At 35.5% G+C, this 14,746-nt stretch overlaps 2 protein-coding genes across 4 annotated transcripts in view; both read right to left on the reverse strand.

Annotated features, from left to right (window-relative positions):
- Positions 1-217: 217 nt before the first annotated feature.
- On the reverse strand, positions 218-8,454 carry si:ch73-217n20.1 (complement receptor type 1). 3 transcript variants are annotated; one of them, XM_052593067.1, is made up of 12 exons: positions 8,296-8,454; positions 7,388-7,594; positions 7,200-7,296; positions 6,905-6,978; positions 6,388-6,573; positions 4,214-4,402; positions 3,372-3,560; positions 3,096-3,281; positions 1,366-1,462; positions 968-1,041; positions 625-804; positions 218-526 (listed from the first exon to the last, which is right to left on the reverse strand). In XM_052593067.1, the coding sequence occupies exons 1-12, from the start codon at positions 8,345-8,347 to the stop codon at positions 345-347; spliced, it is 1,713 nt and encodes a 570-aa protein (XP_052449027.1). In that variant the 5' UTR covers positions 8,348-8,454; the 3' UTR covers positions 218-344. The 3 variants fall into 3 exon arrangements, with proteins under 3 accessions (XP_052449027.1, XP_052449029.1, XP_052449028.1); XM_052593069.1 differs by lacking the exon at positions 4,214-4,402; XM_052593068.1 differs by lacking the exon at positions 3,372-3,560.
- A 3,815-nt stretch (positions 8,455-12,269) lies between these two features.
- pfkfb2a (6-phosphofructo-2-kinase/fructose-2,6-biphosphatase 2a) overlaps positions 12,270-14,746 on the reverse strand; it is a 17,245-nt gene continuing 14,768 nt past the window's right edge. Inside the window, exon 16 of the mRNA XM_052594997.1 lies at positions 12,270-13,483. Within this exon, the coding sequence (XP_052450957.1) occupies positions 13,430-13,483 (54 nt within the window). The 3' untranslated portion in view covers positions 12,270-13,429. The remainder of the gene's footprint in view (positions 13,484-14,746) is intronic.

Genomic DNA, 14,746 nt, shown 5'->3' on the forward strand with positions numbered 1-14,746 from the left:
TTGTCTTTTATATATATATATATATATATATATATATATATATATATATATATATATATATATATATATATATATATATATATTATAAACATGAAAACAAGCTGTAATAATATATAATGCTGTAGAGTAACAGAAAATATAAAACATTTAAAATATTAATAAAAAAAAATCAAGAGTGCTACATTTTCAACAAAAAATAGTCAGAGTAAATACTAAATAATTCTCTGCTCATTTTAATGAAATACAGTGAACAGAAATAAGCTTAATTATGACTTTGAGACAGCCAGGTGTATTGATTCTTTCAGCTGAATATTTGTTTGTTGCATTGCTCCATGTGCAGACTTCTACACACATTGTGGAAGTTTTGGAATCCATTGCCCATCTAAGCCACAAGTGACAAAACTCTGCCCTATAAGCCTTGAACCAGGATTGCAGGCGATTGTCACAGAGTTCCCAAGTCTATAGACCGCCCTATAGCCCCTCATTCTTGATCCACCTGGCACATGTGGGTTAGGACAGCTAATGTCTAAAAAACACAACAAATAGTGTGTCAATTCATTTATGCATTCATGTCTGACATATATCTTATGGTCAATATTCAGTGACCACTCTTTATATATGTACCTTTGCACACAGGAGGAGGAGCGCTCCAGGTGCCGCTCTTGGTGCAGTAAATCTCTCTCTCACCGATCAGAGCTCCAGAACGGCAGAGATAGGTCAACACGTGACCGAAGGGAACCTGGTCATATATGGGGTCAATCATCTCAGCGCTCTTGACCTCTGGAGGTGGAGGACAGTGCACAGCTGCAAAACACACATGTATCATCCATCTATGAGACTGGTGTAGGCTGCAGCGTCTGTGTACAGCAGTAAGATATATCCATAGGCATTTGGTTTGCAATATTTGAAATCAAGCTATACAGCATCAACAAAAACATGAACGAAATCTCAAAAAAAACATTCATACGTTCACACACAGGTCTCCTTCCGTCCCAGCCTCCATCCCTGCAGGTCTGCACTTTTGAGCCGATCAGCTCATACCTATCGAGAGCCATTATAAAAGATAAAAATAAATAAATAAAATTGGATGAATGTCTAACACCATGACATTTAAAAAAAAAAAAAGGGGTTTCACGGTGGTGCCATAGAGGAACCATTTTGGTTCCCCAAATCAAACAACTCCAATCTATCAATTAATATCTTGTGAAGTGAAAAACTGCATGTTTGTAAGAAGCAGATCCAGAGTCATTGGTGAGCAAGTTATTCAATGCTACATTTCTCCAAATCTGATTAAGAAACAAACTTATCTACATCTAAGAACAGAACTGATATTGCACTAGTTTTATAACGGCTGCTGTATCTCACCCTTCATCACAGACGGCGGTAGCTGTATCTCCAAATGAAACGCCTGTATACTCAAACTGGCCATTGGAAATCTCTCCAGCAGATCCACATTTCTTTCCTTTTGATATAAATGAATGGTTAGATTCTTCCAACACAACAGAAAACAGTGTACGGCTTCACATCATCTTGTGCTGTTAATAATAACCTTGAAAGCAGACATTCTCTCTTAACTTTAACTCTAGAAGACAAATATCCCTTTAAAACCACAAAATCATTAGGTTAAACAATAGCACACTTCAAAAATGATTTTTTCTTTCTCAGTACTTGAGGAAGTCTTGTTTTTCAGTACAAATATCTACAGTAAACATTCTTTAATCAAGATACATTTACTTGAGAAGCAAAATAAGTTTATATTAGGTATTTTTCTGAAAAAATTTATCAAAACACTTGAAAGAATTAAAAACATTAAATATTTATTTTTTCTGACCACATTTGTGTGTGTATATATATATATATTTTTTTTTATATATTTAAGTTTGATCTCTCTCTCTCTCTCTCTCTCTCTCTTTGAAAACAAAAGACTTAATATCTCAAGTTTTTTCTCAAGTAAATATATCTTGATTCCAGAATTTTTGGTACTGAAAAACAAGATAGAAATACTGAGAAAGAACATTTTTTTTTGCAGTGCAAGCATCACAGGAGCAAGGAAAATAACAAGATAAAACCAGGTAATATAATAAAAATTAATCAATGATGAAATTATTTGATTTTTCTTTTATTCCAAAAATCATTAGGATATCAAGTAAATGTCCATGAAGATGTTTTGTAAATTTTCAACTGTAAATATATCAATACTTAATTTTTGATTAGTAATACACATCGCTAACAACTTCATTTAATTAAACAACTTTAAAGGCAATTTTCTCAATATTTAGATTTTTTTGCATCCACAGATTCCACTATTCAGATTTCAAATAGCTGTATCTCGGCCAAATATTAGTTTTATATTAATATTGTGTTTATGTGTGTTCTCACTTGACACTGTATAGTTATTATTTTAGTGTAATTATGGTTGAGAAGTAGAGAACTATGTTTTTTGGGTTGATAGTATTGATAACTAGCAGTATTAAGGTTGTTCTTTAATTCGATAAGAAGATAATGTGTTACCTGGTATTTTATTTGGTTATTTGATATGTATAAGCAACTAAAGCTACTTAAAGGGAAATGTATAATAATTACAATTTATTAGCTTTGCTAATTGAATCATGTCAGCACTGTTGTTTAATTGTATGCTGATATTTTCTTTCTTTTATTGTTTATTGTAGAACCACAGACATACTATACATACATGAAGACAGATAATCCTCTGCTGACTGTTAATAAACCAATCGAAGAGATTTACAGCATCCAATTGCATTCTTACCGATGCACCACGGTGGTCACTTGTTCCCAACTAGCTACAGTTACAGTCCTAGCTATCAAGTCGTCATTACACAAACCATACATCAATGGAAACCTTATATATTCAGCTATTTCAAATTTCAATGTAAAAAAATTTACCTTTATGACTGGTTTTGTGGTCCATGGTCACATACGTGATAAATGAATATATTATTCAATGCATTCTATAATTAAATAATTACTAAATAAAAGAAGAAAAAATGTATTGGTGCTCTCTCCGCAACTAATAATCATTTGATTCTTCAGTATAGAAAGTGAGAGCAAACTAAGTTAAAATTCTTATGGCGTACTTTCACATCGGAGCGGCAGGTCTGTCCACTGGCCATTCTGGCAGCGTATAACGGTCATTCCTCTGACCCGCCCGTATCCTATACTGCATTTGTAGCGAATGCTAGCACCTGATGGATACTCTCTCCGCGTGGAGGACCCATCTCTGGGGAAAGCATGAGGGTATGATGGAGGTGGACCACATTTATCTGTGAGAGAACCAAGCTGCATTCAATATGCAAATGTCCATATTTATTTCTGAGACTATACATACATACACACAGAGACTTTTAACGTACCTGTAATCCTTTTTGGGCGACACTCGGGCAAGGCCTGCCATTGGCTGTCTGGTCCACATGTGACATGTGCTGGGCCAATCAGATCAAATCCCTCTCCACAGGTGATATCTACAGTGTCTTTAGGTTTGTACACCCTAGATTCAGGTCTTATCCTCCCGTTTGCCACAGCAGGTGCTGAACAGGTGATCACTGATAATGAACAGGAGTAGAACATATTCTTTATGCTTTTATTTGTAGTTTTTTTCCAATTTGGAGGGTTCATGAATTTGTTTAGGAACATGGTCTTCTTCATCAGGATGAAATTTTGAAGGTGTTAATGTTACCAGGTTAGCATTACTCAGTATTCACAATATTGAAGATTATCAGCTTTAATGTGATACTACGATTCAGAAAACATCATCTGTACTAACAATCAAACTTTGGCTCCTTTTGGGTGCCATTTTGAGAGATTGAAGTAAAGTGCGTTTAAAAAGATATGTTCAAAGTAGGGATGCACAATATTATGGGGCCGATATTAGAATCGGCCGATAATGGCTTTAAATTTAGATATCAGCCCAATATGAAAAATTATCCCGATATGTCTTGCAGATAAGAGGAACACGTTAACTTGTATTTGCTCAGGGTGTTCTAGCTATTATATCACTTCAGTATTGTGGCAGATTCTTGAAGCAAATTTTTGGTGATTGCATTCCTTGTTTTGGATCGCTGCATATTAACTGAAAATGCACATACAGAATGATGCGTTCGGTTTATGATAGAGTAATAGTAATAGCACAGTAATAGCAGGAGCAGTAGGTCCTAATGCTCACTCACTAAGGAGTTTTAATTTACTTTTAACGTACCTGTAATCCTTTTTGGGCGACATTCAGGCAAGGCCTGCCATTGGCAGTCTGGTCCACATGTGACCTGTGCTTGGCCAATCAGATCAAATCCCTCACTACAGGTGATGTCTACAGTGTCTTTGGGTTTGTACACCCTAGATTCAGGTCTTATCCTCCCATTTGCCACAGCAGGTGCTGAACAGGTGATCACTGATAATGAACAGGAGTAGAACATATTGCTTTTATTTGCAGTGAAAAACACAATTAGCATTCATATGCATGCATGCAAGCATTCCTAGCTTAAGCATGTCTTTATGCGACATTTAAGGTTTAAAAGTTCCAATTTGGAGGGTTCATGAATTTGATTGGCAACATGTTCTACTTCATCAGGATGAAATTTTGAAGGTGTTAATGGAATCAGGTTGCAATGACCCGGTATCCACAATATTGAAGAAGATCAACTTTTGTGTGATAAAGATCTGATGAATCCTTCATTGCAGGTGACATATACAGGTGCTTCTTAATGAATTAGAATGTGGAGGAAAAGTTCATTTATTTCAGTAATTAAATTCAAACTGTGAAACTCAAGGATTAAATAAATTAAATGCACACAGACTGAAGTAGTGTAAGTCTTTGGTTCTTTTTGTGGGGATTTTGGCTCACATTTAACAAAAACCCACCAATTCACAATCTCATCAAATTAGAATATGATGACATGCCAATCAGCTAATCAACTCAAAACATCTGCAAAGGCAAAGTCACAAAAATGTATTGCCAAAAAACTGGCTGTTCACGGAGTTCTGTATCCAAGCATGTTAACAGAAAGTTGAACGAAAAAGTGTGGAAGAGAAAGATGCACAACCAAACGAAAGAACCGCAGACTTATGACGATTGTCAAGCAAAATCGATTCAAGAATTTGAGTGAACTTCACAAGGAATGCACTGAGGCTGGGGTCAAGGCATACAGACGTGTCAAGGAATTTGGATACAGCTGTCGTATTCCTCTTGTTAAGCCACTCCTGAACCACAGACAACGTCAGGGGCATCTTACCTGGGCTAAGGAGAAGAAGAACTGGACTGTTGCCCAATGGACCAAAGTCCTCTTTTCAGATGGTAGTAGATTTTGTATTTCATTTGGAATCCAAGGTCCCAGAGTCTGGAGGAAGGCTGGAGAAGCTCATAGCCCAAGTTGCTTGAAGTCCAGTGTTAAAGCTGCAGTAGGTAACTTTTGTAAAAATATATTTTTTACATATTTGTTAAACCTGTCATGATGTCCTGACAGTAGAATATGAGACAGATAATCTGTGAAAAAATCAAGCTCCTCTGGCTCCTCCCAGTGTCCTATTGCCATTTGCAGAAACTCCATCGCTCCCGGTAAAAAACAACCAATCAGAGCTGCGGTCCGTAACTTTGTTTGTGTTCAAAATGTAGAAAAATGTATATAATAAGCGAGTAAACCATGGATCCATTTTCCAAACAGTGTTTTTAGCTTGTCCTGAATCACTAGGGTACACCTATAATAAGTGTTTATATTCAGACTATTTTAGATTGCTTCGGGGGTACTGCGGCGGAGTAACCCAGTACCTTTGTGATTCTTCATAGACATAAACAGAGAGAAGTAGTTCCGGCTACGATGTTCTTCTGCAAGATGCAAGCAGTTCTGTTTATTAACCGCTAGAGCGTCAAAAGTTACCTACCGCAGCTTTAAGTCTCCACAGTCTGTGATGATTTGGGGTGCAATGTAATCTGTTGGTGTTGTGGTGTCCATTGTGTTTTTTGCAAACCAAAGTCACTGCATCCGTTTACCAAGTAATTTTGGAGCACTTCATGCTTCCTTCTGCTGACCAGCTTTTTGAAGATGCTGATTTTCAAGCAGGAGTTTTTCGTTGCTTCATAACATTGCGGTTGAACCACTGATGGCAGATGGATTATTCTGACAATGACAGTGTATTTTACTTGGCAGTCTATGGGACAGTCACAAGCCTGCCGGTTTTCAAACAAAATATCTTAAATTGTGTTCCGAAGGCGAACAAAGATTTTACAGGTTTGGAACGACATGGGGTCATTTTCATTTTGGGGTGGAGTATCCCTTTAACTCTTTGTATCTGTTGAAATGCATCACTGGATGAAGAAGTGCAGCTGAAATCAGGTTCAGACTAAGCATTCAAACCAAGTGTGAAAACAGTATGAAATACCTTTTGAGCACACAGGCAAGTCTTGCCATTGGCCATCTCTTCCACATGTGACCTGTGGCAAGCCAATCAGATCAAATCCCTCACTGCAGATGATGTTTACAGTGTCTTGGGGTGCATACTGTGTCCTTTCTCCAGGTTTTAGCTGTCTGTTTGCCACAGCAGGTGCAGAACAGATGATCTTTGACACTAAACCAAAAAGAAGAAGAGAGAAAAAAAAAAGATTGTGCCAAAATCATGATTTCTGATGAACAGTTACAAGAATCCAACACGAGAGGGCAACATTAAGCAGCAGAGCCAGTTTGTTTTCAACAAATCTTAGAAAAGTACCTTAAGAGGGATTTACCGCCATACTTAACATCTAATACACTGTAAGAGTCTGTCGAAATGGCTACTGCATTACACTTTTGCACAGTATTTTGTATTTTGATGAGCATGACCATTACAAACTTTGGAGTGTTATAATAAATCTAAGATAAATCTTTGTGATGATTTTAACATGATAAAGGGTTAAACTCACCCTCACAAATAGGGTCCGTCCCATTCCAACCTTTTTCTGTGCACATACGGACTCTTTCTCCTTTCAAAATATATCTGCATGAGAAAAATAATGGGTAAAAAAGACTTTAATATTGTGAAAGGGACACATTATTGGCATGCTTTAGTAAACAGTTAAGTAGAGATCTACAACAATAAAAGACAAAGACAAGCAACTCTACATTTATTCTTCCTTTTCTATTTATTATCAATGGACAATGTTTGGACCAATTTATGGACTTTAGACAAAAAAAAAAAAGGAAAAATGTTTCAAATACCCTTCATTACACACAGCAATGGCTTTATCACCAAATGATCGCCCTCCTTGATTGTATCGCCCATTTTCTATTTCACCAAGTGCATTGCACTTCTTCTCTGAGAGAATAAATGAGAAAATATGAAAATGTGGAGAATAAAGAACGAATAAAAGAGATATTTTAGAGACAGATAAACAGATGCACCTTACTTTGGCATTTCATGTTCAAGGTTTGCCATTGTCCTTGCACACAATAAGATGTTCGACTTCCTGCTGATGTTTCGTAACCCGGGACACATTTATACATCACTCGTTCTCCATCATTGAACTCTACTTTTTGGAGATATTTTTCAAGCACCTGCTTGTCGGGATATTTTTTTGGTTCACCACATCGAAGGAGAACACGTCTTTGAGACACTGAAATGAAAAGTTTTAAAGCACAGCTCAACAACAAAAATAACGGTGAACAAGAATGTAGTTATATCAATTACTTCAACAGTTTTGTTCATTAGTATGCACGTTGGCAGTCATACTAAAAATAACATATGCTTGCAATTAACCCACTTCAGTAATTACTGTACCAATATGATGATAGTCTGTAAAAATGTAAACAGTGCAGTATCTTTGACCTGTAACTTCAGGATATTATAAGTTTGACTTCAGGTGGTGGGAAATCTATTTTAAACGTGTGGTTAAAGAAAATAATAATGGTATGAATAAGAAACCTACTCCATCATGTAGGGATATAGCTATGAACTTGATGTTTAACGTTATGCCTATAGTATGAATCCACAGCATGCATCAGCCAGTAGCACTGAATATTGATGGAAAAAAGCTTAGAAATACAGGATTATTAGAATTAAATGATCCAGCCTGGTGCCCATCAAACTAGACATCAGGCTGGTTAAAGCCATTTAAACACATAAACAGTCAAATATATCGTCTTTAATTCAAACATTATGTTTGTAAATAAAATATTTTCACTTGGCTGGAATAGCGGCGCTACGTCAAATGACGAAGTGCCACATCGAGCGTTTGTTGATTATATGTGCAAATAAATCCAGTACGATCCAGTTTTGTCGCGTAGACATTTAATGCTAAATTTAAAAGTTACTCACCGACGAAGTGCACAAACAGAAGTACGAGTATTTTCCTCCAAACAAGCGCCATGTTCACGAACTACTGTCCGTCACCAAAACAAACACTGAGTTTCGCGCAAAATGCTTTTAACAGAAGCCCACTGTGGTCACGAGCTCCGCCTGCCTTCAGTGCGTCTGTACAGGTCTCACACACTCTCTCTCTCTCTCACACACACACACACACACACACACACACACAGAATGCATTATATGTTATATAGAGGTTTCCCAGAAACTGTAAACATAAAAAACAGAAATGTTTAAAGATTTCTTTTAAATACTTAGTTTTTTCTTTGAAAGCAATTGCTACTGGTAAAGGTTTTGTAACATATCATTAAAGCAAGCTCATACATGCTTCTTTAATGTCTGTATGTGAATTATCGTGCCTTCATTCTCTTAGTCATATCTATAGATGAGATGTTAAAATAATACTAGGAGAAGATGAGAGCAGCTCGATCAAAACTGTCAATATATACGGCTTTATAGCAATTGAGGAAAGTTTTATTTTATTTGCAACAGCCTAAAAATTTCTGTTATCGTTTGTCATTGAGACACTTTGGATTCACAGAAGGGATCTTGGCGATACAGAGGACTTTTTCGTTGCAAACAGTTCTTCTAACAGAAGCACAACATATTTCCAGTCTACACAAAACCTCTGATATGATTATTATTTTAACAATAATGTCTTCAATAAAGATAAGACAAGCAGGCATCTGAGGTCAGGCGAGTAAAGACGTGACAAAACACTCTTAAGAAAGGGTTGCTGTGATTTTGCAAAGTAAGACATGTTCCTGGATCAACATTATCGTCCAAAAATCGGACTTAACCCAATCCCTACCACTAAACCTAACCTTACCCAGAATTTATTCCTAAAATCTGAGAGAAATGATATCTGATTATCAAGAGTGTACACGCACCTAACGATCATAAGCCTAAAACAGATATTTGCTGAAAAGTTATTCCTCAGTTCTGATTGGTTAATTGGAATGTTGTTCCAGGATAAATTAGGATGCTGATCCAGGAACATGATGTACTTGGTGAAATCATGCTCACCCTTAAGAAAGACAAACGTTTCTCCATCTGTTGCGGGTGGAGTGCCATTTAAAGACATGATGTCACAGTTTCTGTCGTTCATCCTTCTAGGTCAAACAACCCTCTCTATCCTCATCATGGCAGACCAGTCTGAACCAGAACTGTTTGTGGCCACTACGAAGGAAATTAAAACATAAATCGTTCCACAACGTCAACCAGCTATTAACCACAGCCAAAATAACAACATCAACATAAAAATAAAATAAAAATATTAAATTCACTTTCTTTTCAGTGTCTTTTCTATTATTTTCACCAAAAATGCTTGGCTATATTAAACAAAAATGAATTAATAATTAGAAAAACATATCTATTTATCGATTTAAAAAAGCTTGTATATAATTACAGGTACTGAATTATTATAGGTAACTAAAACTATAAAAAAAAATGACTTAAAAATATTTATATGAAGAATCTGGTTCCAAAATGTAATCAATTTTGATTAATTTGATTAAAAACATTTCTTTACCAATAAAAGGGGCAAGATGAAAACAAATATTTTCTGTTTCAAACTTTCACATAGCATCTTTAGGTTATAATAACATAAAAAATTTAAATCCAGATTTTGATTTTAAAAGATTTATTATAAAAAAATTTTTTTCCTAAAATGCAATAAATCATTGACACTTTTTTTTCTCAAAATGCAATAAATCCATTGAATCAATATGAAAGTAATTTTTCATATTGAAACTGTTGAAAATACATTACAGTGGGTTCATCCACAAATGACAGCCTCTGAACTTGGTCAATAGTAATTATAATATATCATAATCAATATATACTGGACTAAAAATACATCCATTAGTCATCGCTTCTAAAATGAATTCAACGGGTCATCTTGTTACACTATAAATTAATTACAGCAATAAAAAAAAAATTCATCATGAACATGAACGTGAACAACATTAATCAGATTAGAGCACAGAAATTCCAAAATGACATTTTCCTTACATTCAACTTGCAAAAGTGCATTCATCTTTGCTATTTTACATTCATTTAGTTGACTAGTGCTATGTGCTGTATCAACAAAAACATAAATAGCACTCACAAAAACACTAATACTGACAAGCTAAACAATATCACGTTCATAATCGAATGTGCTTCGTCTAATGTATGCAATATAGTGTATTGTCAGTGATCTATGGCTCTGTGTATTAAATGCATCAGAATAATTTCCATCTGGTTGTTACCATTTACAGTGTGTGGAATGATGCGTTGTGATTGGCTGTTACTGTTTACATTGCGTGGAATGGTGTGCTGTGATTGGCTGTTACTTTTTACAGTGGGTGGAATGGTGCGTTGTGATTGGTTGTTACTGTTTACAGTGCGTGGAATGGTGCGTTGTGATTGGCTGTTACTGTTTACAGTGCATGGAATGGTGCGTTGTGATTGGCTGTTACTGTTTACAGTGCATGGAAAGGTGGCTGTGATTGGCTGTTACCGTTTACAGTGTATGGAATGGTGCGTTGTGTTTGGCTGTTACCGTTTACAGTGCATGGAATGGTGCGTTGTGATTGGCTGTTACTTTTTACAGTGGGTGGAATGGTGCGTTGTGATTGGCTGTTACCGTTTACAGTGTATGGAATGGTGCGTTGTGATTGGCTGTTCCCGTTTACAGTGTATGGAATGGTGCGTTGTGTTTGGCTGTTACCGTTTACAGTGCATGGAATGGTGCGTTGTGATTGGCTGTTACTTTTTACAGTGGGTGGAATGGTGCGTTGTGATTGGCTGTTACTGTTTACAGTGTATGGAATGGTGCGTTGTGATTGGCTGTTACAGTTTACAGTGCATGGAATAGTGCGTTTTGTTTGGCTGTTACTGTTTACAGTGCATGGAATGGTGCGTTGTGATTGGCTGTTACTGTTTACAGTGCATGGAATGGTGCATTGTGATTGGCTGTTACTGTTTACAGTGCGTGGAATGGTGCATTGTGATTGGCTGTTACTGTTTACAGTGCATGGAATGGTGCGTTGTGATTGGCTGTTACTGTTTACATTACGTGGAATGGTGTGCTGTGATTGGCTGTTGCTTTTTACAGTGCGTGGAATGGTGCGTTGTGATTGGCTGTTACTGTTTACAGTGCATGGAATGGTGCATTGTGATTGGCTGTTACTGTTTACAGTGCAGGGAATGGTGTGTTGTGATTGGCTGTTACTGTTTACATTACGTGGAATGGTGTGCTGTGATTGGCTGTTACTTTTTACAGTGGGTGGAATGGTGCGTTGTGATTGGCTGTTACTGTTTACAGTGCGTGGAATGGTGCATTGTGATTGGCTGTTACTGTTTACAGTGCATGTAATGGTGCATTGTGATTGGCTGTTACTGTTTACATTACGTGGAATGGTGTGCTGTGATTGGCTGTTACTTTTTAGAGTGCGTGGAATGGTGCGTTGTGATTGGTTGAGCGGATATATTGCACTCTGCAAAGAAGGGAGACTGGTGTTTGTCGCAGTTTGGGAAAAAAAAGTGAGAAAACATGACCTAATAACTGACAATATTCGATTTTTGCGTAAAATTGCGACTTTTCAATACATATATATTACATATATATACATATATTTATATATATTTGTTGAGGGTATCATATATTAGTGCAGTATATCAATCGTAGTAAAATAACAGTTCAATTGCCATTTAAAAGACAAAAACAAAAATAGTGTACTTGCATCACAGAGTGATTTTATTAGATCACAAAATGTTTCTCAATAGATTAGCATGACAGATATATTTATATTTATAACTACAACAGTGCTATAGATACTGTGATGCAATGAAACCAGAACACAAAATGTATTTTCTGTAACACATTACATTCAAATAAAGGACTTGGCTCCGAGGTAAATTTGTTTTTTTTTGGATCCAAGTACCTGCACACACAGAGATCGGTTGTATTTTTTAAGCTTTGATGTGGTTATACTTTGGTTGCGAAACAAAAGGCACTTACAGACCTGATCATGTCCGATCATGCAATCACACTCATCTTTGCATTCAAATGGAATAACCAAGATGCAAGAAGCAAGAGCAATTGAGCCATCATATTCATAACATTCAACATACTATGTGTGTATTAAAGTCAGACGTGTACAAATCTGACAACTTTTACTCAAATTATAGTTACAAAACAATTAAAAATACCCTTTAAAAACATCCTTCCAGATCTGATGCCAGATAAAAGCATGCTTAATAACACTGAATCATTAAAAAGTAATCTATAATAGTAATCGGTAATCTATAATTAATGATAACTAATAACAGTATGAGTTTCAATAATCTCAGTAGCATTAAACGCTCTTGCAGATCCATTGCAAAATCACTGAAAAGATAACTCTATAATTAATGATTCTGTGTGTGTATTTTAAGGAAACAGTGAAAGGATACATTTGTTAAAGACTGAAACGAGTTTCCTCGAACAGCATAACATACCTATGACATCATACGACCGCAAGACATTCATAAAATTTGATATTCTGCACAATCATCAAAACCAGAAGGCAGAATGTTATACATGTAAAATACTTGAGAAGATAACGACAGCAAGAACATCACAGAAAATTAACATCTAAAATCATATTTATACAAATATTTACACAATATCCAATCAAATTCAGTCAGTACTGAGGCAGTATGAAGAAAAGAGCACAAAACAGATGCTACGACAATCAAAACTCAAGTCAAAATTCAGTGTGCTGTGTCTTTAAATATTCTAATCAGCTTAATGAGCAAAAGCCACGCCCCTTCCATCAGTCAATCTGCGCTCTAATTGGTCCCACGCGCTGTCAATCTGCAGTCAAACAGTGCGAGTGAATCTTCCCTGCATTAATTGTTGGGTGTTGTGATTTTACCGTACTTCCAAGCGCTTGTAGACGGATGAGGGTTGAGAAGAGCGGACAGAGGCGTCGCCGGCGCTGTTAATGTTACATAAAGCACTGTTCACATGTGCTGATTTTGGGCAGAACATGTGAACAGCGTCAACAGCTGAATCATGTCTGGAGAAAACGGGCGTTACACAGCTTTTTTTGTGTCGTCACTCTTGGATGGTGTCTTTCGAGTCTGAAGGGGCTAAGCAGTTCAGTGTTTCCTATAAGACAGAGCACAAAGGTCACTTTGTTGATGTTACAACATAAATAATGCTTGAGAGACTCTTGATTAACTAATAGAAAAACACTAATATATATATATATATTAATGCTGTCATCCGATAAACAATTCACTAATCTATCTATCTATCTATCTATCTATCTATCTATCTATCTATCTATCTATCTATCTATCTATCTATCTATCTATCTATCTATCGATCACGGTTTCCAAAAAGTATTAAGCAGCACAACAATAAACAGTGTAAACCATCTTTGTGGCTTAATATTTTTTGTGGCTATTTTTTCAGGATTCTTTGATGAATAAAAATGTAAAAGAACAGCTTTTATTTGAAATCCAAACCTTTTGTAACATCAAACAACTTTATGATTGATCAACTTAATGCATCCTTGGTGAATTAAAGTATTCATAAAAAAAAAAAATCATTCTTATATTCATATAAAACTAATATTTTATCTAATATTAATGATACATTTCTGATATACATTTTATTTCTACTCAATTTCATTGTAATTACTCAATTTCTTTAGTTTTGAATAAGGTATGTTTGTTTTGTTGTATGATTTTAATCATTTTATTTTTGTAAAGCACTTTGGGGCAGCGTCTGTGGTTTAGGAAATGTGCTATATAAATAAAATTGCTTGCTTTTAAATAATAGTGTATAACAGTTTCCACAAAAATATGAAACAGTATAACTTTCTTCAACATTGATGATAATCAGAAATGTTTCTTGAGCAGCAAATCATCACATTAGAATGATTTCTAAAGATCATGTGACACTGAAGACTGGAGCAATGATGCTGAAAATACAGCTGCACATCACACAAATAAATTATATTTTAAACTATATGTAAATAGAAATCAGTTCATTCTAAATTTTACTGTACTGTACAATATTACAGTTTTAATAATGTATCAAATAAATGCAAATAAATGTTGGGCAAAATTTTCTTCTTTTAATTTTTTTTTTCAAATGTTACAATTTAGAAGAAATATAAACCAGTCAAAGGTTTTTTGAAAGAAGTCTCTTCTGCATTTATTTGATCCAAAATACAGCAAAACAGTAATATCTTTAAATATTTTCACAAAGCATATTAGAAGGATTTCTGAAGGATCATGTGAGACTCAAGACTGCAGTGTTGATGCTGAAAATTCAGCTTTGATCGCAAGAAATAAATCAAATTTTAAAATATATTCAAATAGAAAGCAGTTATTCTAAATTGTAAAAATATTTGACAATTTT

This window comes from Carassius gibelio, chromosome B23, assembly GCF_023724105.1.
Source record: "Carassius gibelio isolate Cgi1373 ecotype wild population from Czech Republic chromosome B23, carGib1.2-hapl.c, whole genome shotgun sequence".
Classification (NCBI taxonomy): domain Eukaryota; kingdom Metazoa; phylum Chordata; class Actinopteri; order Cypriniformes; family Cyprinidae; genus Carassius; species Carassius gibelio.